The sequence below is a fragment of the Drosophila pseudoobscura genome, chromosome 2 (assembly GCF_009870125.1).
Source record: "Drosophila pseudoobscura strain MV-25-SWS-2005 chromosome 2, UCI_Dpse_MV25, whole genome shotgun sequence".
NCBI classification, from domain to species: Eukaryota; Metazoa; Arthropoda; class Insecta; order Diptera; family Drosophilidae; genus Drosophila; species Drosophila pseudoobscura.
The window spans coordinates 29939082-29960272 of record NC_046679.1 but is presented as its reverse complement, the minus strand read 5'-3'; the positions used below and the strand labels follow the sequence as shown (position 1 = coordinate 29960272).

Sequence of the window (21191 nt, the reverse complement as noted above, 5' to 3'; positions counted from 1 at the left end):
CAAGAACTGAGCGTGGCGCACGCGGCGCATCCATTTTATAGTCATTCATTAAATGCCCAACTGGCAGCGAGCCAGGAGCGCCTCAGAGGAAGATCAAGTGCAAGATCAGCGAGAACAATGGCAATCGTTTGATAACTTTAATACTCTTTGAATTGATTTGATTACTTTCAGCAGACATTACTCTTCCGATCATTGGCGTCGGCGGCCCTCTTGCAGCAGCTCGCTCTTCAGTATCCAGGAGGCTGCACGCATCGCAATGGCAGAGATGACTGTATTGGGATTCCCCGAAATAGGACGAGGCAGCACGCTGGCATCCACCACTCGAATATTGGGCACGCCCAGTAATCTGCCAAGGGACATTCCATTACACAGAGCAATCGAAGCGAAGGTACAGGAGACCTACCTGAGTTGTGAGTCCACCACACTGCCCAGGGCACAACTGCCACCTGGATGATGGGACCCCAATCCAATGTGACGCATAAGACACTCTAGATACTGATCCGAGGGCTGGTGCTCGAGGAAATCCCTCTCAAAAGGTCCAAAGTTAGTGCACTCCTGCAGCTTTGGCCAGTGTATGTAAGGCCGGAGCTGAGCAAAGGAGGATGAGGTGACCAACTGTAGTACACGATTTTCTGTTATTCCCTACAATGTTGAATACAATCAATTTTACTCGCCTTTACAGCAGTTCGTATTCCCGCAATGGTGCAGGCCACATCATCGTCGTGGCTAAGGTAGTTTGGATCGATCAAGGGATTCCTGCGCATGTGTCTGTTGAGGAGTCCCACCGAGCCCCTGGACTTTGGCTGCAGGCAGTTGGAAATCACCACGAATCCCTCCTGCGAGGCGTTGTAGTACCGTGGAAAGAGCGCCCGAAAGGCGGCTACCTTGAAATTGGAAATGGACATGAGCGCAGCTTCGTCTATGGCCCCAGCCCCAAAGAAGGTGATGCCAAAGGGCGATTGCTCCTCATGGCTGGCCACGTGTCCCAGCACTCCAAAGTTCCCGAACGGTCCCGTTCCCGAGCGTAGGTAGTTGAGCATACTCATTGGACTGAGGAGCGTGCGCTGGTTGAGGCTTGGCCCGGCCACACCCATCGAGACAAAGAGAGGCACATTGAAGTGGTCGTGGAGATTCCGGCCCAGCAGAGGGGAGTTGTGCAGCACAGGAATCCCTAGTTTGGCCAGCGTTGAGCTGTTTCCAATTCCAGAGGCCTGCAGGAGTTGTGGGGTCTGGTAGGAGCCGGCGCAAAGGATCAGCTCGCGTCGCACCTCGATGCTGAATTCGACTTCCTTGTTTTCGCCATCCTTCAAGCCCACCAGAACGGAGCTGGCGTGACGAGTGGGGCCGGACGAAAGCTGTATCCGTTTGACCAGCGCCTCGGGAAGCAGGCGGAGATTAGCATTCTTCAGCACGGGCTGAAGAAACTGCTGCACCACCGAGTGGCGAAGTCCGTTCTTGATGTTGTAACGCGAGCGACGAAACACCCAAGGCTTGTCCGCAAACTGGCTCTGCGCATCTTCCAGAGCGTCCGTAAGCGTCGAGTAGCCACGAGGTATTTCAAACATGTCGCAGGGCTTGGCTGTGGCGGCGGCCATGAAGCGACCCATGTGCGCCCAGCTCCATTCGCTTAGGTTGTGAAGCTGGTGCCAGGCGTCAAAGTCCGGCCCGTGCCCGTCGAAGTGAAGCATGTAGTTCAGATTGGCAGATCCTCCGAGTCCCTTGCCTCGTGGCAGGCACTGTCGCTGTTCGATAAGACCTCGGGAAGAGTGTATCTGGGGCACGGAGAGGAACGACCAGTCGTTGATGCCCTTCTGCTGGAAGGTGGTTAGCAGCGGAATCCGGCTGAGCAGTCCAAAGACACTCCCGGCTTCAATGAGAAGAACGCTGCCGTTGCTGTGCTTGGCCAGCAACGAGGTAAGCGTGCTGCCCCCAGTTCCAGCCCCAACTGAAGGTAATGCAACCCATGAACGTCACTACACGATTGTAGCCCCTGCTTCCACTCACCTATCACATAGTCAAACGCAAACTGTCGTTCCGCTGGCGCCAAAACGTTCGGTATCGACTCCTTTAGCAAGCTGCCGACCAGCATGGCTAATCCAGACAGCAAGCCTATCAGGATGCCTGCAACTACCAAGATCTCTGCAACGGGAATTCGGGAATTATAATCAATTTCATTGGTTTCATTTGGCAATTACTTTGGAAATGCTGTCCCATGCTGTTGTTCTCTGTGGATGATGAAATTCAACTAGTTCAGGCGAGGGAACAACGGACTGACATCAGCGTTTGGTCTAATCCAATTACCGCGAGTTTACTTTGGGGAATGGGATTGGCGGCCAGTTTGAATTGAAATCAGCTGGGTATCGGCTATCGGTCCGCCGATAACTTTTAGTCGTCAGCCAGCACTCCGTAAAATCTTCCAAAAAAAATAAATAAAAAAACGAACCATGCGGGCCGTCATACAGAGGGTTAGAGCTGCAAAGGTTACGGGTATGCATGGCAGGAATGATACCATCTTTTGACAGCGCTAACACAGTCCGCCATCTTTCCCCAGTGCTGGATGAGCTGGTCTCCTCCATTGGGCCTGGATTGTGCGTGTTGGTCGGAATTAAGGCTGATGACACAGTCACAGATGTTGAGTATCTGTAAGTAATTTCATTGAAAATCATTGTTTAAGTACATTTTCATTATTGCGCCATCAGGGTGCGCAAGATACTAGCTTTGCGGCTGTTCGAGGACGAAGGCAAGCGGTGGCAAAAGTCGGCCAAAGACCTGCAGCTGGAGATTCTTTGCATCTCACAATTCACACTATACCACCGACTGAAAGGCAACAAGCCCGATTTTTCGGCTGCTATGAAGGGAGATGACGCCCAGAAGCTGTACACACATTTTCTAAACCGCCTCAAGCAGTCGTACGACACCTGCAAAATTAAAGGTGCAGGATCTATCCGAGTGTGGTCTTCTCCTTACTCACATTTCCCATTCATGTATCTGCAGATGGCAAATTCGGGGCGAACATGCAGGTGCACATAGAAAACGACGGCCCCGTGACAATCAACCTGGAGTCACCCGACAGGAAGCAGCCGGACGAAGGCGTGGACAAGTGAAGCATTTTTAGCTGGGTTCAGTTTGCCAAAAAATATACAAGAAAGCTACTATTTATGTACCACGGGGTTTTTGTTAACTATATTCTCGTTAGCAGCTTAAATCTAAATCAGTGTACAAGTCCTTAGGCTTCCAACATTTCCAAATCCTCAATTCCCATTCCCTCTTCGAGACGCTTCTCCAATTCGCGTGCGTCCACATAGGTGATCTTCTCTTCGGGCAGATCCTCCTCGTCCATGAGAGCCGCCTCCTCGGCCTCTTCCTTGGCACGGCGCTCCTTGAGGCCAGCGGCTGGCGAGCGAATCAGCGACATGTTGCGTTGCACATTCTTGACATCCATCTGGATCTCAATCTCTCGGCCCTTGCGCAAACGCTCCATGACAAAGTGATCCTGGCGACGCTGCTTGATCTCGGTAACCTTCTTGATGGCTTCCAGGGCCTTCTGCCAGGTCTCACGGCTGTATTTGACGGGCACATTTCGACGCTTCTCGAACTCAAAACTGGGATCGATGGCCAGCTCCTTGCCAGCAGTCTTGCGATGTGCCTTAGTCCAGCCTACCTTGCGGGGGTTCTTCTTGCGCTTGAAGGCTTTGTGGCATTTTCCACGACAGAACTTGAAGATCTAACAACAGAAAAAATTTCAAGTTCAATGTGTTTACAAACAAGGCTGCGCAATTGTCAAAAACGCATCTGACTGGGCCTCACCTTGCAATCATTTCGTACGAAATTAACCCCGTGGCCGGGATATATTTTGCTGGAGCAAAAGTAGCACGTTTCGATACGCATTTTCACAAATTAAAACAATTTAATTTGCGAAAAACAAAGCGCAGCACTAGCACGTGTGTGGCTGAAGAAGAAGAGAACCAGTGTTGCTAAAACGAAGTTAACCCACTCTTCCCCCCTCTATTTAAACAAGTAAAAACTTGAGTTAAACCGCGGAAAATATCACTGTTTGTAAATTTTTTGTCAATCCTTCCTCTTTAAATGCGTTAAAATTCTGCAATTTTGTAATACAGTGTAATACACTGGTCTACAAAGGGTTAATCGGTCTCTGTCCATGATCAGAAAACATATTTTGATTATCAGCTTAATATTACTGGCTAGCGGAATCTTTAGCCCTGAACTCATAATTTTATCCAATTGACGCATGAATATTCTAGAAGATTGGCCTTTTTTAAGGACTCTCTTTTTCGATTTTGTCTAAAATGAGGTTTAAACCAAAAAGGTCAAAGCATAAAAGTAAGTGAGCATATAATCTTACGTCATTTGCAGACTTTTTGCTTGTCAACCGGTGGTATAGACATATTTATACCCTGTATTCTTGAATTAATATTAAAAGTCTGTTTTCCAAGTAGAAGTCTAAGGACTTTTTCTTAGATTTACATGTCTTAGATCTACTCATGCATTTAATCATATGTAACTCGATCCCGATACTTATTCTTATTCTCTTTAAAAAGACCATAAACTGCGAAATTTCGTTGAGATAGCTGTAAAACAGGGACTGACTAGTTTCTGCATTCACTGAAGCCTTTGGTGACAAATTTAAAAGTTCGCCCTCACTTAATGTTTGGAAATTTCATTTCGTTTATTTGGTTTAAAAATATGCCTATAAAAATACACGTTGTGTGTACTCTGCTATTTGTTATACACTTATAATGCACTTGAAATTATCTTAGTTTCGGTAAATGTGTGACTCCAACCCGCATCGCATCCATCAGCTCGCATATACATATATGTATATTCCTATTCCTATTCCTATTCTAGACAACAACAGATAGCAACAATTAGGCGGTAATTGGGGTGAAGCGACTAGAACTTATACGTCATCAAAACATCGGGCATGCGTATCGGGGGGCAGCCAGGTGTAGAAGAGAATGTATGCGGCACTCGAGATGACATTTGACGTGTCCAGCGTCGAAACCACTTGATCGTCAAACTTATACCAGCGCCCATAATTGGGGCTCTTACAGAACGCCGTGTAGTGGCCGCCCTCCATTGTACCATAGTGATTTGAGACAGCATACAGCTGGTACGTCTTGGGCTTTGCAGCACGCGACTCGGCACGTGCTATATACGGACTCATCTCCAGGTTTTGAAGGGGAAAGCTCAGAAAGTTTTGCTTTTTGGCATAGGATCCAGTGTTGCTCGTATCCGCATAGAAACTATAGAGACCAGTTGAATGAATATAGATAGGGGATGGATCTTTTCCCGAGTACGTACCGCTTTAAATGGACCACCAGCACTGGCGGCAGTTTTGATATGTCCAGCTTCTTGATGGCAGCACGCTTCGTTTTGCAGTTCGGACAATTCCAGCCTTGGATGCGCTCCCCACTGAAGTACATGTCCATGCACTGGTTCAGTTGGCACTCGTTCGCGTTGGGCGGCAGCTCGAGACTGAGATTCGAGAAGCACTCGTAGGTGGCCGACTCCTTGTTGCAGGTCACACACTTGACGGTGCTTTTCATCTGGCCATAAAATAAATGCAAAATTATGCTCTCTTTGGCCTTGGTAAAATCCAACCAGGCCTGCTCCGCAGCCCCGATGGTCTCCCGCATCCGCGACACGTCCAGCGTCTGCAGATCAGAATGCAGCCAGTCCATCAGAATAGTGAGGAACTCATGCGAGTCTTGCTGATCAACGCCGCGAAAGATATTTTGGTACTGCCCCACCACAGACTGCAAAATAAAGCCATGAGCAAGCAGAAGTCTTCGTTCATGAGTCTCTCCAACTTACCCTCAGATCCCGACTGGCCACGCACTTGTATTGGCCATTCCAGAGCTCCTTGATGAGGGCCGCCACCTCCTCGATGACCTGGCCATTTGTCTTGTTGCTGCGGCTGATGTAGTTCTTGTATTTGTCTGATAGGCAGTACTCCGTCAGCTGGGGCGTGTTGCTCAGGCACTGCAGTATACTATTCATGTAGCAGGTGTTCCCCAGATTCTTCAATCCCGTGAGACCCCTTCCCTGCAATTTCAAGTAGAAAGAGAGTGACAGATAAGCGATTGGAAGACCATTGTGAAACCAAGAAAAGAGCTTATTACACGTCGAAGGGGAAAAATAGAGCTATAAATGCTGTAAGGAGGCAAAGCCGTTGGCAGCTGAAACTTGACGCCCGCGACGGAAATCATTCGGGGGTTCCGATTCCGGGTATGTGCTGCTGTTGCCAAACAGTTTCGCGATTTTACGTTGCTTTAACTTGAACATGCTTTGAGTGCGGACAGCGAGCGACTGTTTTGGGCGCTCGTTGGGCGTCTTCGAAACGTGACCCTTGGCTATTGATTCACCAGTGGGTGGTGGGGCTATTTATAAGCCGCGAGTGATTCAAGACACCCTCTTCCCTCAGCCCTATTTCTAGCCCCATTTTCATCCCCCATTCGAACATTCGGACATTCTCACATATGCAAATCACTCACCACATTGTGACCTATAACAGGGGAGAAATCACGAGCCCGTGACACTATCCTTTCAACATTCCTTGGACTCGCCGTCGGCTTCGTAGCCCGATCGAACATGGGCTTCTCGTCCAGAATCTCTTTAATGGACAGATCCAAATCATGAACCCCATTGGTAGCCGGCTTGTTGAGAGAAAGAGACACCTCGTCCTGAGGTGAGGATTCTTCTGGCGGTGAAGGCGGTGGCGACGGTGACCTGTAATGCTTCTTGGCCTCACGTGCAATGGCCAGCTGATGCTCCCGCTCCTGGCGCTCGCGCATGTTCTGTTCGTCCAGCCGTTGTCGCTCTAAAATCCCCAATTCGATGCGCCTGGTGGCCTCCGCATCCTTAGGAGTCACCTGCTGCGGTGCCACCGTCTGGAACGTCTTCAAGCGCTCGACATCGTTTCGCAGGCGATTGTTCTCTATTTTCTGTTGAGTAAAGAACGAAGAAGTTGGGATTGGGTTAAGATAAAGACTTAATTTGCCCTGCGGCCCACTCACATAATCCTCTGCTTGGCTTTCCAGCTGAAGGATTTTGTATAGCAGCTGATTATCCGATTCGCTAAAGTTGCTCGAGGGACTCTTCCGCTGGATGAGTAGCTTCCACATCTTGGCGGCACTATTCAGCTGCTCGTCGTTTTGCTGTGCCCGCTGTAGGAACTCGGCCTGTTCGCGCATGATCTCGGCTATGGGCTTGGCCTGCTGGTAGGTGCGTAGTGCGGCCTGCTTGCTGGCCCGATTGATGTCCGGACGAGGGCTAAAATCCCGCGGGCTGATGTCTTCCTTCATCGAAATGTCATTGATCGACGGATACTCGATGTCGTCAATGGTTTCCATGTCGTTGTTGTTCTGCTTCGGTGCCTGCACACTGGGATTGGTGCAGTGCGTCGGGTACATCATGATGAAGTACTCATAGCCCCCATCCACGATCTGTATGGGCGCGCGGTAGGTGACATCGGGATCCCACTGAAAAGAGAGAAAATTATTAATTAATTCTTTAATCTCGGGGTTTCTTCTATTAATTACATTTTTCAGGATGTCCAGGAGCGTGGCTATCGGAGTATTTGCCGCCGGCTGGGCATCCTTGCTGTTCCAGTCCATCAGAACCACCGATTCCTTGACAGAGCGCGACGCCCACGAGGCCTTGGCGGTGCTGCTGAGACGAGCCTGCAGTTTGCCAGCTGACATACTGTAGGAGATTACATGGAGAGTGAGAGAGAGTCTTTTTTTTTTTTTTTGATGTTCTTCACTTACCCTGGCGTTATGAGCTCTTCAGGCACATTGAATGCACAGAAGTAGGTGAGGTGCGACCTCTCGTAGTCGGCACTTGGTCGACAGTCCATTACCAGCACGGATTTCTCAGAAATACGCTGGTACAGCTCCTCGCACGAGACTACGCCCAATCGAGCATACTCTGTGGCATGTGGGGACGCGGCGCCCTGCGGTTTGCTGTGGCTGATTGTCTCTGTCTGGTTAAGCGGGGCTGCAGGGCTTGGCGGCTTATGTAGCTGTCTGTAGCGTTCGCAAAGCGAGTCCGCTATCATCTCGAGAGAGTCCATAATACGACGGTTCGCTTCGGTGTCGCCCAGCGACTCACGTACCTGCACCTTATGCGTCGTATAGTCAGGCTTGCTGCGAATGGCCTTTATTATATTGAAGTACTTCATGTAGTTGATGTAGGCCATCTCCTCGTCGCCTTCCAGTCGATACTGCTCCGCTTTCATAAAGAGTTTGCGAGCAGTGGAGAGCAATCTGGGAGCGGAAAATAGAGAAAATCAAGGGAATCAAAGCAATTCATTGATAATGCAGTGGAGCATCGACATACAATTTTATGTTTATGTTCCGCAAGTCTTTCGTTATGTCGGACAGCTTCTCCAAGCTACTAAGGCTGTTCGTCATGTGCAATTTCTTCAACTGGGACATGTTTGGGGTGTATTTTTTTCGCCTCTTTTTGTTGGTATTGTGGTGGATTGGCCTTTTTAACTATGGGACTTTTTGACTATGACGCCGCTAATGTGGTCATAGCAGCAGGAACTTTTTACGATCTGCAGGCTGGGGGTGCTGCATAAAACAATAAAAAGTCACTTGTTTTCAGAAAAAAAACCCGAAGAAATTCCCAAAAACCGATATCGATAAAATTGACCGATGAAAAACCGAACTTAGCCCACTTAAGCCCCCTTTATTTAAACTGAATAACAGCCTGAGTTAAGCCTGCGAAAATAATACAAATATCAATAATAATAATTACTCCTGTAGGTCTGTACTATCCTCCATTTTTGCATAAAAAAGACTACGGTATTTTTCACATAAAACAACGCTGAAATTCTTCAAATTTCATAATATTCGGGGAGCGTATTTTAATACCCACTGCTCGACAATGGGTTAATGATTGAAAGATTAAAGTTTATTTACAAGTTGAAAATTTGGTGGTTTTCGATGGGCAAGACATCAAAGGACAAACGTGATATTTTCTACCGCCTGGCCAAGGAGCAGGGATGGCGGGCGAGAAGTGCCTTCAAGCTGCTGCAGGCCGAGGAAACCTTTCATCTACTGGACGGTGAGTCCCAGCCTCGTGGTGTTCTAAGCGAATATTGATTTTATTTAGAGTGCAGGTGTCTCACGTGCCGTGGACCTGTGCGCTGCTCCCGGCAGCTGGTCCCAGGTCCTCTCCAAGCACATGTACGAGCCACGTTCGCCCGAAGAGCGGGAAAAGGTAAAAATCATTGCCGTCGATCTGCAGGGAATGGCTCCCATCGACGGGGTCCATCAGCTGCGGGCAGACATCACAAAAGAGTCAACCGCTGAGGCCATCATCGAGTACTTTGAGGGCCAGAAAGCCCAACTGGTGGTCTCTGACGGTGCCCCCGACTCCACGGGAATGCACGATTTCGATGTCTACATGCAGGGAGAGCTCCTCCTCTCCGCTCTGAGCATCTCCACGTTCATCCTGGAAACGGGCGGCTCTTTGGTGGCGAAAATCTATCGAGCGGACAACACCAGCCGGCTGTATTTACAGCTGCAGCGTTTCTTCAAGGACGTGTGTGTCTTTAAGCCCTCGGCATCGCGAAACTCCAGCATCGAAGCCTTTGTGGTGGCCCGCCAATTCTGCCTGCCAGAAGGGCACACGCCCTGTAATCTGACCACAGAATGGCACAAACATCCCGAAACATGGCTGGTACGGACTACGGGGCGTGAGCCAAAGCCTGTTGTCCACGTTCCCTTTGTGGCGTACAAGGGGGATCTGGATGCGGATCGCACATATGACTTGGTTCGTTCGTACATATCGCACATCCCTCCCGATTGTTTATTGTTTTATTATGCGTTTTCCAGGATGAAGACTATGTCTATACGGAAGCTGTTCAAAAGCCGTTGACTGCCGCCTATCAGGATGTGAAACAGAAATTGGGCTCCACTAATGTTAAATATGACCCCATTATCGTCATACACGATGAGGAACTAACGAAGGAATGGAGGGAGGAACACAAGGAGCCTGCCGATGATTGACATACGCTTTCAGGCCGTGAAATCTTCAATAAATCAAATAATTTTATATCCATTTAAAATCAATTGTATTAGGATACTAATTAACTATGTACAATTTTATTGGCAGGCAGTTCTATAAATGCTGCGCAATCTGCTTTTCGGCTGGTGGTTTAACGCCGTATTTATAAACCTTGTTGAGGCTCTCCGGGAAATCGGGCAGCAGATTGTTGAAGTTCTCCACGTGATGTGTGTGCTGCTCCGTCCAGATGCCATCGCCGGTGAAGTGGAATTCCGATTCGATTAGATAGAGGATGAGAGTCAGGATCTCGTTGTTGCTCAGATCATGGACATCGGACACAGGCAACTGCAGCTCCTCCTGAATTTCGGGCGACTGCAGTAGCAAGAGCTTCTCCTCAATGCGTTTACTACGAGAAAGAAAAGGGAGAATTTTTAATAGGGAATGCTTTCCAATTGAAACTACATATTTCCGAACTTACATGGGATACAAGAGCAAGTGAATGTTGTCAAAGATCTCCGTGAGCTTGAACTTCTTGCTCTTCAAGTACTCCAGACACTGCTTCACATGCAGAAGGGGTATATGGCACCAGTTGGGGTGGCGGGAAAGCAGATTACGTAGCACTTGCTCATCCTTGGATAGAACGTTGCCCAGGTAGACCACAATGTCACGACCTTTGGTACGATCCGAGCCATCTCTAGCGAATCTGAATTGGACAGAGGATATACAAGAGATTGGGCGGTGCTACAGATTCTTCTCCACTTACTTGGCAAACGCTTCGGAGCCGCAGGAGAGGATGTGCAGGGAGGCGCAACGCACCTTCAGCTGCGTTAAGTAATCCAAACGAAGACGGGCCTTGTTCTGGTAGTGGACCAGGCGCAGCACACGCGGATTGGTGCCCAGCACCTGGAACTCCTCGATCTCCTGTAGATCCCGCAAACGCTCCAACACTGTGTCCGGCCCCAGAGTAAGCACCTCCAGACAACGCATAACCGCCCCTTCGGTGATGCCAAAGGAACGGACATTCTGGAGGGTCTGCTTCAGGCTATCGCAGGTAGACATTAGGATCTTGGGCCGGCGGTAGCCAATATCACGTATGTCCTGCGAGTCAATGGTGGGTATCTCCTGGAGGATGCGCCGCACATTATCTGCGTCCGCATGGAGCAGAAAACTGTTCTTCCTCAGACGCTCTGCGGAAAACTTCAGCTCTTTGGTCAGAAGCTCTACTGTGTCCTGGACAGAGCGGAAACTTTTATGCCGCACACGGGAGTAGACCCTCCATAGCTTTTGCAGATCGCCGTCGTCCATCTGCAGGCGCTCGCGAAGGTAGGCATTCAGCAGCGATTGGCGGATTGTCTTCAGGGTGAGGCTCTCGCTTTCCAGCTCCTGCATTGCTAGCGGCAGCTGGATGTCCGTAAATAGGCTAGCCAGACGCTCGGGCACCTTCAGATCGAAAGGTATGAAGCCATGAGCCTTCAGAATGTCGATTGGCTTATTGACTACCGTCACATACTTGGCCAGCGTTTGGATGGTCACATTATGGAATCCGCACTCCAGCAGGACGCTATGGCGATTTGACAGCGTCGTCGCCCCGTAATAGATGATCATGGGCTTGGTGATAATATCGTCCACGCTGTACTGCAGTGATTTCAGCGCATCGTAGGAGTTGAGCAAATCCTTGCGCTTCACCGTCTTCAGCTCAGGATGCTTCTCCAGTGCAGCGGACCAGGCCCTATAGTTGCTACCTATAAATTTAAGATCATCATTACTGATAGATTCTTTATAAAGCGAGGGATAAACTTGCCCAGAGTTTTGGACAAATAGCTGGCATTTAGGGCCTCTTCTATGGGCATCTCTATGGGAGACGACTTCAGCTTTGACTTCTCCTCTTTACTGGTGACTTTTTTTGCCGTAGCCGCTCCACGTGAGAGCTGGCCCAGGCTTCGCGCCAGCAGCTGCGCTTGATGCTGACCGTTCCTAAGCATTATTTCAGCATTACCATAAAAAAAAACCCTTAAAAACAATTAAACGAAAATAAAAAGATGTAACTGTTATTCGCGGTGAATGGCAACAGCTGATGCGGCTGCCAATTTGTTTGATTGGGACTGCTAACTAATTACGATTCACACAGGTTGGCAGTCCTTCCACGGCGTTTCTACACGTGCGTGCCTAGTATTTGAAGAAATTGTAATTTGTTGCTTTTGTGTTCAATAAAGAAAGCACATAAAAATGTCGCTGTTACGCATCAGGTGAGCCTTAAATCATTAAGTTAAAGATAAGAAGGAAGTTAAACTTATGGACCTTTCAGGAAACCCAAAACCCGCAAGGGAAAGAAAATGTTAATGGCGCGGGAACCGCAATTGATTGAGGCGGCCCGCACAATGCTCTTTGTAGATGGACGAAAATGTGGTGGCAGTGTAAAGCAGTTCATGAAGGACCTTAATCAACTGAAGAAGCCACTGGTGAAAGTCCTAAACCGCAAGAACGACATAACGCCCTTCGAGGATCCTTCCTCCTTAGAGTTGTAAGTAAAATGGGCAGTGAAAAGTATAAGTTTATCGCTAATCCGAAAATTCGTTCCTTTAATGCAAGCTTGACCATGAAGAACTATGCGGCACAGTTCGTTTTCGGTTCCACGTCCAAGAAACGCCCCGACAACATCGTTCTGGGCCGACTCTATGAGAACGAAGTCCTGGACATGTTCGAGTTGGGGATTAAGCAATATAAGGCCATCTCCGAGTTCATGAACGAGAAGATCGGCGCCTGTGTTAAGCCCTGCCTGGTCTTCAATGGACCCCAATGGTCGCAAACGGAGGAATTAAGGCGTCTACGCAATTTGTTCATCGACACGTTCCACCGTGAGAAGGTGGATTCCATACGGCTGCAGGGCGTCGAGCATGTGATGAGCTTCACGGTAACCGATAACATGAACATCTTAATGCGCTCCTACAAGATCCTGCTGAAGAAGTCGGGCCAGAAAACGCCACGAATAGAGCTGGAGGAGATTGGACCCTCGGCAGACTTTGTCATACGCCGCACAAAAATTGCCTCCGAGGATCTCTACAAGCAGGCACGCAAGCAGCCCAAGCAGCTCAAGGTGGGCAAAAAGAAAAACATCAGCACGGACGCCATGGGCAACACGAAGGGACGTGTGCATATGGGCAAACAGCTGACGGGCTCCATTCAGACACGTCGCGTGAAGGCTTTGCGGAAGACGCCCGAGGAAAAGAAGGAGAATCGCCAGAAGAAAAAGGTGGCTTTGAAGGCTGCCGCAGCCGAGGTTTTGGCGGCATCCCATTGAACAACGATCGTAAGACCCATTTCTATCTTATAGTTAGCTTTAGTTGTAATAAATTGGTCCAGATTAAAGTAGCGTTGAAACTACTTCGAGTATTGGGACTTCAATGTATGCCTTCGACTATGTTGCGGATGCGCCGCGTCTTCGACTCGGAAAGGGCGTCCTCCAGTGTTTTGATCATGTACAGCAGACTACTGATATCGGTCTGAACCAGCAGATCCTTGCGATGGCGTCTTTCATCCTCCTGCATGGCCGCCAGCTCCTGCTCGCTGCGTCCTGAATCATCCACCTCCAGCAGCTCTCGGTTCTCGTTTTTCGGCTCCCTGTGCAGGTAGAGCTTCATGGTGATAACCACACTACACTGCTCCAGCAGTGTTCTCGATGCTGTGCGCACTTCCAGTCGCCAGTCTAGGTTGACCAGCCGATAGGCGCGTATATTGGCCGACTTGATCGATCCCTCCACAAAGTTCCGCTTGCTCGTCACAAACTGCTCCAGCACCTCCAAAACATCGTCGCTGAGATCGGGGAATGTCTGACGCAGAATTGCCCGCATGTCTACGCCAGTGCCACCCACGCGGGTGGTTACGCTGATCAAAAGCGATATCAAGGCTTCCACTGTCCGCTGCACTGCCTCCCTGTCCACGGCATCTGCCGAGTACTTCTTGGCCAGCGTCTCGTAGCGGCTGGCATTGGGTCCGTTGATCAGATAGTCGAAGGCCGACTTGCACAACTCCACGACATCGCTGGCTGGGCGCTGCAGCAGCGCCAGGTGATCCTTTTGCTGTTTGTTCAGTCGTAACGAGGACATTTCGAAAGAGTTTAACTGAAAGCACACGGGAGAATGGATCAATTAATCACAATCGGGACTAGGTAAATGCATACCATCAAAAGTTGCGATTCAGGACCATGTAAGGATTTAGGCACAGGCTCATGACGGAGCTAATTTAAACTACAAGTCAAAGAATTATTCCAAATGCCAAAATTGAAAATTGCTTCTCCATCCTCACCTCTGCATCTGTTTGTCCTCTGGTCATAGAGATTCAGTCACACCTTGGTACTTATAGAGATTGTTGGACACACTACCTTCTATTTAAATGTATTTCTCGGCCTTCTCGTACAATTATTCATAAATTGTACAACAATTAATTGTTAAAAACAAAAAGGAAAGACAGAATTTGTGCGGTGAACAGCTAGTGTTGGGCAACTGCAGTGTTGCAAAGTGTACAGAAGTGGGCAGGCCCGACAGCAACAACACAACAGCAGGCGACTGTTGCATTTCTTGTTTGTGAATAGAAATTGTTTATTTATTAGGGCAAAAGAGGAACATTGAGGCATGGAGTTTGATAGTCCTGAAGAGAAAGAGTTTCCCGGCCTGTACGCCGCGGAGGCAGCCGATTCCAAGTCCAAGAAGAGCAAGGAAGAGAGCGATTGTAAGTATGCTGCAATGCAATGCGTGGGTGAATCCAAAAACCGGAAAATCAATTCACGGGGTCTTTGCAGTCGACGAGGACCATGAGCATAACAAAAAGGACCTGCTTATAGGCAGGCGAAAGGACAAGAAAGATAAAGGCAAGGATCGTGGCTATGCAGCGCTCGAGGGCGAGAGTTCGCCCGAAGAAGAACTGGAAACAAAGTAGGTAATCCCTTTAGCCTGACCAGAATCGAACTAATCCTTGGCGCACATCTGCAGGAGTCCCTCGAAATCAAAGAAATCCAAAACATTCAAATTTGTCAGCTCCAAGAGCAAGGAGAAGCGTGAAAAATCGCGCGACAAGGAAAAGTCCGTGGAGGAGCCGGCGCACAAAGCAAAGGATACAGATAAGGACAAAGACAAGGAGCGAGAGCGCCACGATGAGAAGGAGGTCAAGAAGAAGGACAAGAAGAAAGACAAAAAGGACAAGAAGAGCAAGCAGCTGTCGCAGCAGCAGGACGAGGATGCCGAGGAGGAAGACTTGGCAATGGGCTGTCCCGTATTCGGGGTCTCCGTCAGTCTGGCCACTGAGAGATCGCGCTGCCACGACGGCATCGATCTGCCGATGGTTGTGCGGGACTGCATCGACTACTTGCAGGAGCAAACACACAACTTTGTCATCTATAAGGTTGAGCCCATCAAGGCGGAGCTCCTCCACTTGAAGCGGCTCTACAACAACCGGGAACACGATGAGGCGTTGAATCTATTCAACGTTCCACTAGCTTGCGGTCTCCTGAAGCTGTATCTCCGCGATCTGCCGGAGCCAATGCTGACCACCGATCTGATGTACGATTTTGAGGACGTTGCCAGGCATCAAAAGGGCAGAGAGCAGCGGATTGGGCTACAGCAGCTGATGGAACAGGTGCCCAAGTGCAATCGAACCCTGGTCGGTTGGGTGATGCTCCACTTCTATGCGGTGACCGATCAGGAAAGGTACAACAAACTGAACCACGAGTCGATTGCCGTGCTACTGAGCCCAACGCTCCAGATGTCGGCGCAACTGATGGTGGCGCTTCTCCGTCACTGTCGCCTTCTCTTTGCGGACATCCAGCTGATACCGTAAGCAAACACACGCTTAAATCGAGATAAGATTCACAGTGGCAGCAACCTTTAGTGCAGCCTCGAATATCCACTGATTAGTTGGTTGACGAGCATGACGAGCTTGGTGCCCCATAAACAGAAGCGCTTGGCGCGCCTCGTCAGCTTCCTAATCAGGCAGATACTCATTCCGAGATTATCCAATCAATTTTATAAGCATTATAAGTAGCTTGACTCTCTTGCAGATATGTACCGCCGCTCACTGCGGCTTCCAAGCTTCCGGAGGACCCGGAGGACATCCAAATGGAGCTGCGGAAGCAGGACAGTCTTCTGGCCCAAATACACAGCGAAATGAATGCAGGGTTCATCACCAAGAAGCGCGAGGAGCAGCTCTGGGAGGTGCAGCGCATCATCACACAGTTGAAGCGAAAATTGCGCAGCTTCGAGAAGAAGCAGGAGAAATCCATCGAAGAGCTAGACGGCAGTGTTATTCAACCTGTACCTGTAACTGCGACTGCACCTGTGGTCGTTCCCGTACCTGTAGGCGAAGACATCACCGACTCCAATAATCAGCCACCAGCTCCCCCCAATTCCACGGTAACAACCATCAGCACAGAAGAACACAAGCCAGGCAGGCGGGCATCGAGTTCCAGTCCAGTCACCCACAATATAGACGTGTCTGACTGCATTCAAGTGCACAGAAACGAGGAGCATTCATCAAGTCCCAGCCCACCGCTGTACACCATAGACAGAGAGTCCGGCTTTGTCCTGTTGCCCGAGACGAATCCCCATCGCGAAGAGCTGCTACGTCTTCAAATAGAATACGATGAGCTGATGGCCTTGCAGAATGAGCTTAAAGCCCGTATCAAGGCCGAACGCAACGAAGTCTATCGCTTGAATAAGCTGTGCGAGATGCAGCTGCTCAAACATCAAGCGGCCGCCGGGGCGCAGCCTCCAAAGGAGGCCGACTACGAGCGGATAATCGAGCACTATAAGCGGGAGAATGCACTGCTGGAGCACAAGAAGCAAATGCTGGGCAAAGAGCTGAAGGAGGAGCGTCGGGCTTGCATAGCCCTGCAAGTGGAGTTGCGCCTTCAGCAGTTTTAAATGTATTAACCAGTCTAGTTTTATTCCCTGTTCAATCTCAATGTGCGTTAAACGAACAAAAAGCTGAAAGAGAAGAGGAGAGGAGAGGAGAGCAGCGTCAGGGGCCTGCATAGCCCTGCAAGTGGATTATCATATGCAGCAATTTTAAATGTATTAACCATTGAAGTTTTACTTCATTTAATCTCGATGTGCGTTAAACGAACAAAAGCTTAAGTTTAAATAAAAGCTCAAATGTTGGAATGGCGCCACGACTCAAGTTGGCAGGGCGATCCACCACCACCACCAGCAGGCAGGCAGCCACCGAACCCGCTACCCACAGAAGCTTGCGCTTTTGCGTGGCTTTTCGCGAAAGCTTCTTACTCCATTGGCTCTTGGGATTTCGCTGGTGGTGTTGCAATTTGATTGTTTAATATTTATTAATAAAAAAATCATCCGAAAATGTTGAAGCAAGTAACCAGGCAATTGGCCCTCCAGGGAGTGCGCAACTTCTCGGTCAGCCAGCAGGTAAGAGCGTATTCCAAAACACAAATAAACCTAGAAATCTGGCTGCGACCTGTTTACGTAATAGCAGAAAATGCAACACCGGAAAGGCAAAGTGCAGTGCCTCTAATTATCTTCAACCCATCTCTGCAGTTTCCCAGTGATTTTAATGCTCTTCTGCTCTTGATTTTTCCCCACCCCCTCCTCAGAACAACTTCAAAGTGACCGTCTGTGGTGCCTCCGGCGGCATTGGCCAGCCTCTGTCGCTGTTGCTCAAGCAGAATCCCCTGGTCACGGATCTGTCTCTGTACGACATTGTGCACACACCCGGTGTGGCCGCCGATCTGTCCCACATTGACACCAAGAGCAAGACTGTCGGATTCATGGGCGCCGACCAGCTGGGCGAATCCCTGAAGGGTGAGTAGAGGGCGGCATGTGAGGTTATGGTAGTTCCCAGTTGAAAATTTACATGAGCAGAGCGGGGGGGAGGAAGAGTATGCTTCTTGGGGATTTGCATGGAGAGTGCTTCAAAAATCATGCTCTGTGATAAGATAGTAGAACCGGGGAACGACTATTGGTATATATAACTACGTAATCAAAAGCAGCCCACTTATCAGCAGTAGCCTGCGTGGATTGCAGCCCATAAAAAAGCGCAAAGCTCAAAGTGTCAGCAGATTATCAATAAGCACCTTTCCATATCTTATTCCCATACAGGCTCCGATGTGGTTGTCATTCCCGCTGGAGTTCCCCGCAAACCGGGCATGACCCGCGATGATCTGTTCAACGTGAACGCCGGCATCATCAAGGACATTGCCAGCTCCATTGCCAAGAACTGCCCCAAGGCCCTGATAGCCATCATCACGAATCCCGTGAACACCTGCGTGCCAATTGCTGCCGAGATCCTTAAGAAGGTATGATGCGTGGGTGGGTCCCATTACCAAGAGAGAACATTAGCTTATCCAATCCCCTCTGTTTTTTATTCCTCCCCAGGCTAGTGTCTACGATCCCAATCGTCTGTTCGGTGTCTCCACCCTGGATGTGGTGCGTGCCCGCGCCTTCATCGGCCATGCCCTGAATGTTGATCCACAGACAGTGCAGATCCCCGTGATCGGCGGCCACTCGGGTGTGACCATTCTGCCCGTGCTGTCCCAGAGCCAGCCTCTGTTCAAGGGCAGCCAGGACGTCATCGAGAAGCTAACGGTGCGCATCCAGGAGGCCGGCACTGAGGTGGTCAAAGCCAAGGCTGGAGCCGGTTCAGCCACCCTCTCGATGGCCTATGCCGGTGCCCGCTTTGCTGGATCCCTGCTGAAGGGCCTCAACGGCGAGAAGAACGTTATCGAGTGCTCCTATGTGCAGTCGACCATCACGGAGGCCACCTTCTTCTCCACCCCTCTGGTGCTGGGCAAGTCAGGGCTGAAAGAGAACCTGGGTCTGCCTAAGCTCAATGACTACGAGAAGAAGCTGCTGGAGGCCGCCATCCCTGAGCTGAAGAAGAACATCCAGAAGGGCATTGACTTTGCCAACGCCTAGGAACCAGCATACATCCATTCATCCCACGAATTCCCTTGATTGTGTACTTCATTAGCGCCTTTGTGTCTTGTGTCCAAACCACCGGATTGGCATACTCCCTTTTAGCAAATCTTTCTTTTTAAGTTGGAAAAGTGTGCAACGCTTAGCGTGTCCAAAGATTAGCCAGATCTGCGCTCTGTGTGTCGTAAGCAATGCAATCTGTTGATATCTGAAATAAACAAACTATGAAATTGGATATTTGATTGTAAGGATAATTGGTTTGGGGAGGATCTTATCTGTACTGTTCTCCTATTCGATAAGCTCGAATAAACTTTCTCCAAAATCTGCTCGATAGATTGGCATTGCAACCGTTCGATTTTACCGAGTGTTGGCAATGCTCACTGCTTTCTTTTCCTCTCATTCTCTCTCTCTCTCAAACAAACACAATGCTCTCACATACACACCCATACATGCGCACTCAATTAAGCTTCGTTAAGATCAATTTAGAACTGCCCGCATGTCATGCTCTCTCCCTCGCCCCTTCCGCAGCCATAACCCCCTCCAGCGACCGTCCCATCGTTCTGTCTTGGCTCCTCCAGTGCGTACGCATTTCGGAATTTCTTATTCGATTTTTCTATATGTACATACATACATACATATGTGGTATAAATATTTTATTATAGAGGAGATGGTGGAATTTTTTTGGTCTTTAGTTGGAGCATATGATCTTTTCTTTTGATAATGGATAACACGCTATTATTATTCAGTAATTTTCAATCTATTCGCACCTTTGCATTCAATTAGCAAACAATATACGGATAGATGGATTATGATGTTTTCTGGAAGATGTTTGCATGCTGTTTATCACAGATCGGTGTTAAATGATTCGAAAAGAAATTGCTTGGGTAATAATAACGGCTAGTTAGGTGAGCTTTTATTTCCGCAAATGACAATCGATATTTTCTGATGCCAATCGATTCTTTCAAATGTTGAAATTTCCTTAAACTGTCTTTAGTAGATTTATTTCCCAGAAATTTATCAATCACTGGCTTCAATTAGATGAAACACTCCCTGTACAATCATTTGCACTTGTTCCATCAATTAAAACGCTTGCCACCAACTGAAATCAAGTCAATTGGATTACTATTAGACAATTTGATTTTGTTCATTAAGCCACAGACGATGCAGACGAGACCGAGCCCAGTTTCAATAATTCTAATCTATTTAGCCACCATCAATAAACGAAGACTTTCAGACTTCCAGAAGCCGCGAGAGGGAGGGAAGAGACCAAACACACCCCCGACTTAATTATCGACGATCAAAAGGCAACGATAACAAGACCAAAACAATCAATTGATACAATTCCATTCATGAAATCAAATCAAACTGCAAGCGAAAATCACCGAGCAAGCACTCAAATGCCCCGGCGCAGAGACAATTGGATAGGCCAGGCGCAGCTCTCGGACGGACATGGACTCGGACTCGGCTCGGTTCTTCTTCTGGTCTGGCCAATTGGCCGAGAGTTCTCTTAATGAAATAATGAGCAGGAATCAATTTCCAGACGCCACACGTACTACACTTGTACGTACAATACAAATTAAATTGCCGGCCGGCATTTTATATTAAAACAAATTGGAATCCATGGATTTACCAGCGCCCAAGCGCCTGCTTGGCTGGCTGCCACTGCCACTGTAATCGACCTTGAACAATTTTATTTAATTACAAACAATTAGGTCGGCGCACAGGCGCGCAACGCCAAAAACGATAAGCGACGCCCACTACAATGCCACGGCCGACTGCAGCAATTAATTTATTAAATTTTAGCACACATAAAGATTGACAAGCTCATTCATAAATTCAAATTTCAATTCCAATTGAATTTCCAATGCAATCCTGTGCCTATCGATCGCCGAGCGGCTTAAAGCTTATACAAAAACCATATGGTAGCACCGCCCATACTAAGCCGCGCTTTACGGCCAGATTCAAAAGTAGTAATACAATGAGGATCGGTTTCAATAAACCCATAAATTGGTCTCTGGAAATGATCAGCCGCGATCATCTCCCACTCTGGCCCCCACTCCTGCCCCGTTTTGACTGCATTAAATGGCGCCTTTGCCTTAAATAAGTCACAATTGTCGGCAATTAATTTGAATTACGCGTACTGTGTTGCGATTTTTGTGAATCGACAAGACCCAGAGCCAATTACATGGCCCAGGCCGAAGCCCAAGCGGTTGACATCTTCAGTTATCTCTG

At 48.7% G+C, this 21191-nt stretch overlaps 10 protein-coding genes across 12 annotated transcripts; 5 read left to right on the top strand and 5 right to left on the bottom strand.

Moving 5' to 3' along the window:
- Window positions 1-123: 123 nt before the first annotated feature.
- ninaG (neither inactivation nor afterpotential protein G) lies at window positions 124-2336 on the bottom strand. The gene is made up of 5 exons (XM_001359943.4): window positions 2196-2336; window positions 2005-2139; window positions 675-1945; window positions 404-615; window positions 124-346 (listed from the first exon to the last, which is right to left on the bottom strand). The coding sequence occupies exons 1-5, from the start codon at window positions 2212-2214 to the stop codon at window positions 190-192; spliced, it is 1794 nt and encodes a 597-aa protein (XP_001359980.4). The 5' UTR covers window positions 2215-2336; the 3' UTR covers window positions 124-189.
- A 23-nt stretch (window positions 2337-2359) lies between these two features.
- Dtd (D-aminoacyl-tRNA deacylase) lies at window positions 2360-3159 on the top strand. The gene is made up of 4 exons (XM_001359942.4): window positions 2360-2487; window positions 2552-2642; window positions 2700-2932; window positions 2995-3159. Exons 1-4 carry the CDS (start codon window positions 2445-2447, stop codon window positions 3102-3104), a joined length of 477 nt encoding a protein of 158 aa, XP_001359979.1. The 5' UTR covers window positions 2360-2444; the 3' UTR covers window positions 3105-3159.
- RpL24-like (ribosomal protein L24-like) lies at window positions 3151-3974 on the bottom strand. Its single transcript, XM_001359941.5, has 2 exons — window positions 3808-3974; window positions 3151-3724 (listed from the first exon to the last, which is right to left on the bottom strand). The coding sequence occupies exons 1-2, from the start codon at window positions 3886-3888 to the stop codon at window positions 3227-3229; spliced, it is 579 nt and encodes a 192-aa protein (XP_001359978.1). The 5' UTR covers window positions 3889-3974; the 3' UTR covers window positions 3151-3226.
- Window positions 3975-4665: 691 nt separating this feature from the next.
- On the bottom strand, window positions 4666-8686 carry Usp8 (Ubiquitin specific protease 8). Of its 2 annotated transcripts, XM_001359940.5 has the most exons (8): window positions 8362-8686; window positions 7791-8288; window positions 7563-7725; window positions 7038-7502; window positions 6516-6965; window positions 5836-6066; window positions 5323-5777; window positions 4666-5264 (listed from the first exon to the last, which is right to left on the bottom strand). In XM_001359940.5, the coding sequence occupies exons 1-8, from the start codon at window positions 8457-8459 to the stop codon at window positions 4919-4921; spliced, it is 2706 nt and encodes a 901-aa protein (XP_001359977.2). In that variant the 5' UTR covers window positions 8460-8686; the 3' UTR covers window positions 4666-4918. The 2 variants fall into 2 exon arrangements, with proteins under 2 accessions (XP_001359977.2, XP_003736924.2); XM_003736876.3 differs by lacking the exons at window positions 6516-6965; window positions 7038-7502; window positions 7563-7725; window positions 7791-8288; window positions 8362-8686 and adding an exon at window positions 6144-6302.
- Window positions 8687-8780: 94 nt separating this feature from the next.
- On the top strand, window positions 8781-10103 carry Trm7-34 (tRNA methyltransferase 7-34). Its single transcript, XM_001359939.5, has 3 exons — window positions 8781-9093; window positions 9149-9804; window positions 9867-10103. Exons 1-3 carry the CDS (start codon window positions 8922-8924, stop codon window positions 10038-10040), a joined length of 1002 nt encoding a protein of 333 aa, XP_001359976.3. The 5' UTR covers window positions 8781-8921; the 3' UTR covers window positions 10041-10103.
- Window positions 10065-12114, bottom strand: mTerf5 (mitochondrial transcription termination factor 5). The gene is made up of 4 exons (XM_001359938.4): window positions 11840-12114; window positions 10802-11780; window positions 10517-10741; window positions 10065-10444 (listed from the first exon to the last, which is right to left on the bottom strand). The coding sequence occupies exons 1-4, from the start codon at window positions 12018-12020 to the stop codon at window positions 10153-10155; spliced, it is 1677 nt and encodes a 558-aa protein (XP_001359975.2). The 5' UTR covers window positions 12021-12114; the 3' UTR covers window positions 10065-10152.
- Window positions 12115-12153: 39 nt separating this feature from the next.
- Non3 (Ribosome production factor 2-like protein Non3) lies at window positions 12154-13419 on the top strand. The gene is made up of 3 exons (XM_001359937.4): window positions 12154-12284; window positions 12344-12559; window positions 12628-13419. Exons 1-3 carry the CDS (start codon window positions 12265-12267, stop codon window positions 13334-13336), a joined length of 945 nt encoding a protein of 314 aa, XP_001359974.2. The 5' UTR covers window positions 12154-12264; the 3' UTR covers window positions 13337-13419.
- Window positions 13356-14481, bottom strand: LOC4803190 (uncharacterized). Of its 2 annotated transcripts, XM_001359936.5 has the most exons (3): window positions 14341-14481; window positions 14216-14282; window positions 13356-14156 (listed from the first exon to the last, which is right to left on the bottom strand). In XM_001359936.5, exons 2-3 carry the CDS (start codon window positions 14216-14218, stop codon window positions 13437-13439), a joined length of 723 nt encoding a protein of 240 aa, XP_001359973.2. In that variant the 5' UTR covers window positions 14219-14282; window positions 14341-14481; the 3' UTR covers window positions 13356-13436. The 2 variants fall into 2 exon arrangements, with proteins under 2 accessions (XP_001359973.2, XP_015038339.1); XM_015182853.2 differs by lacking the exon at window positions 14216-14282 and having other exon boundaries at window positions 14341-14469.
- Window positions 14482-14621: 140 nt separating this feature from the next.
- Window positions 14622-17189, top strand: Rlip (Ral interacting protein). The gene is made up of 4 exons (XM_002138030.3): window positions 14622-14763; window positions 14834-14966; window positions 15024-15863; window positions 16088-17189. The coding sequence occupies exons 1-4, from the start codon at window positions 14667-14669 to the stop codon at window positions 16947-16949; spliced, it is 1932 nt and encodes a 643-aa protein (XP_002138066.2). The 5' UTR covers window positions 14622-14666; the 3' UTR covers window positions 16950-17189.
- A 106-nt stretch (window positions 17190-17295) lies between these two features.
- On the top strand, window positions 17296-19194 carry Mdh2 (malate dehydrogenase 2). The gene is made up of 4 exons (XM_001359935.5): window positions 17296-17453; window positions 17639-17846; window positions 18144-18340; window positions 18420-19194. The coding sequence occupies exons 1-4, from the start codon at window positions 17388-17390 to the stop codon at window positions 18957-18959; spliced, it is 1011 nt and encodes a 336-aa protein (XP_001359972.1). The 5' UTR covers window positions 17296-17387; the 3' UTR covers window positions 18960-19194.
- Window positions 19195-21191: the final 1997 nt, after the last annotated feature.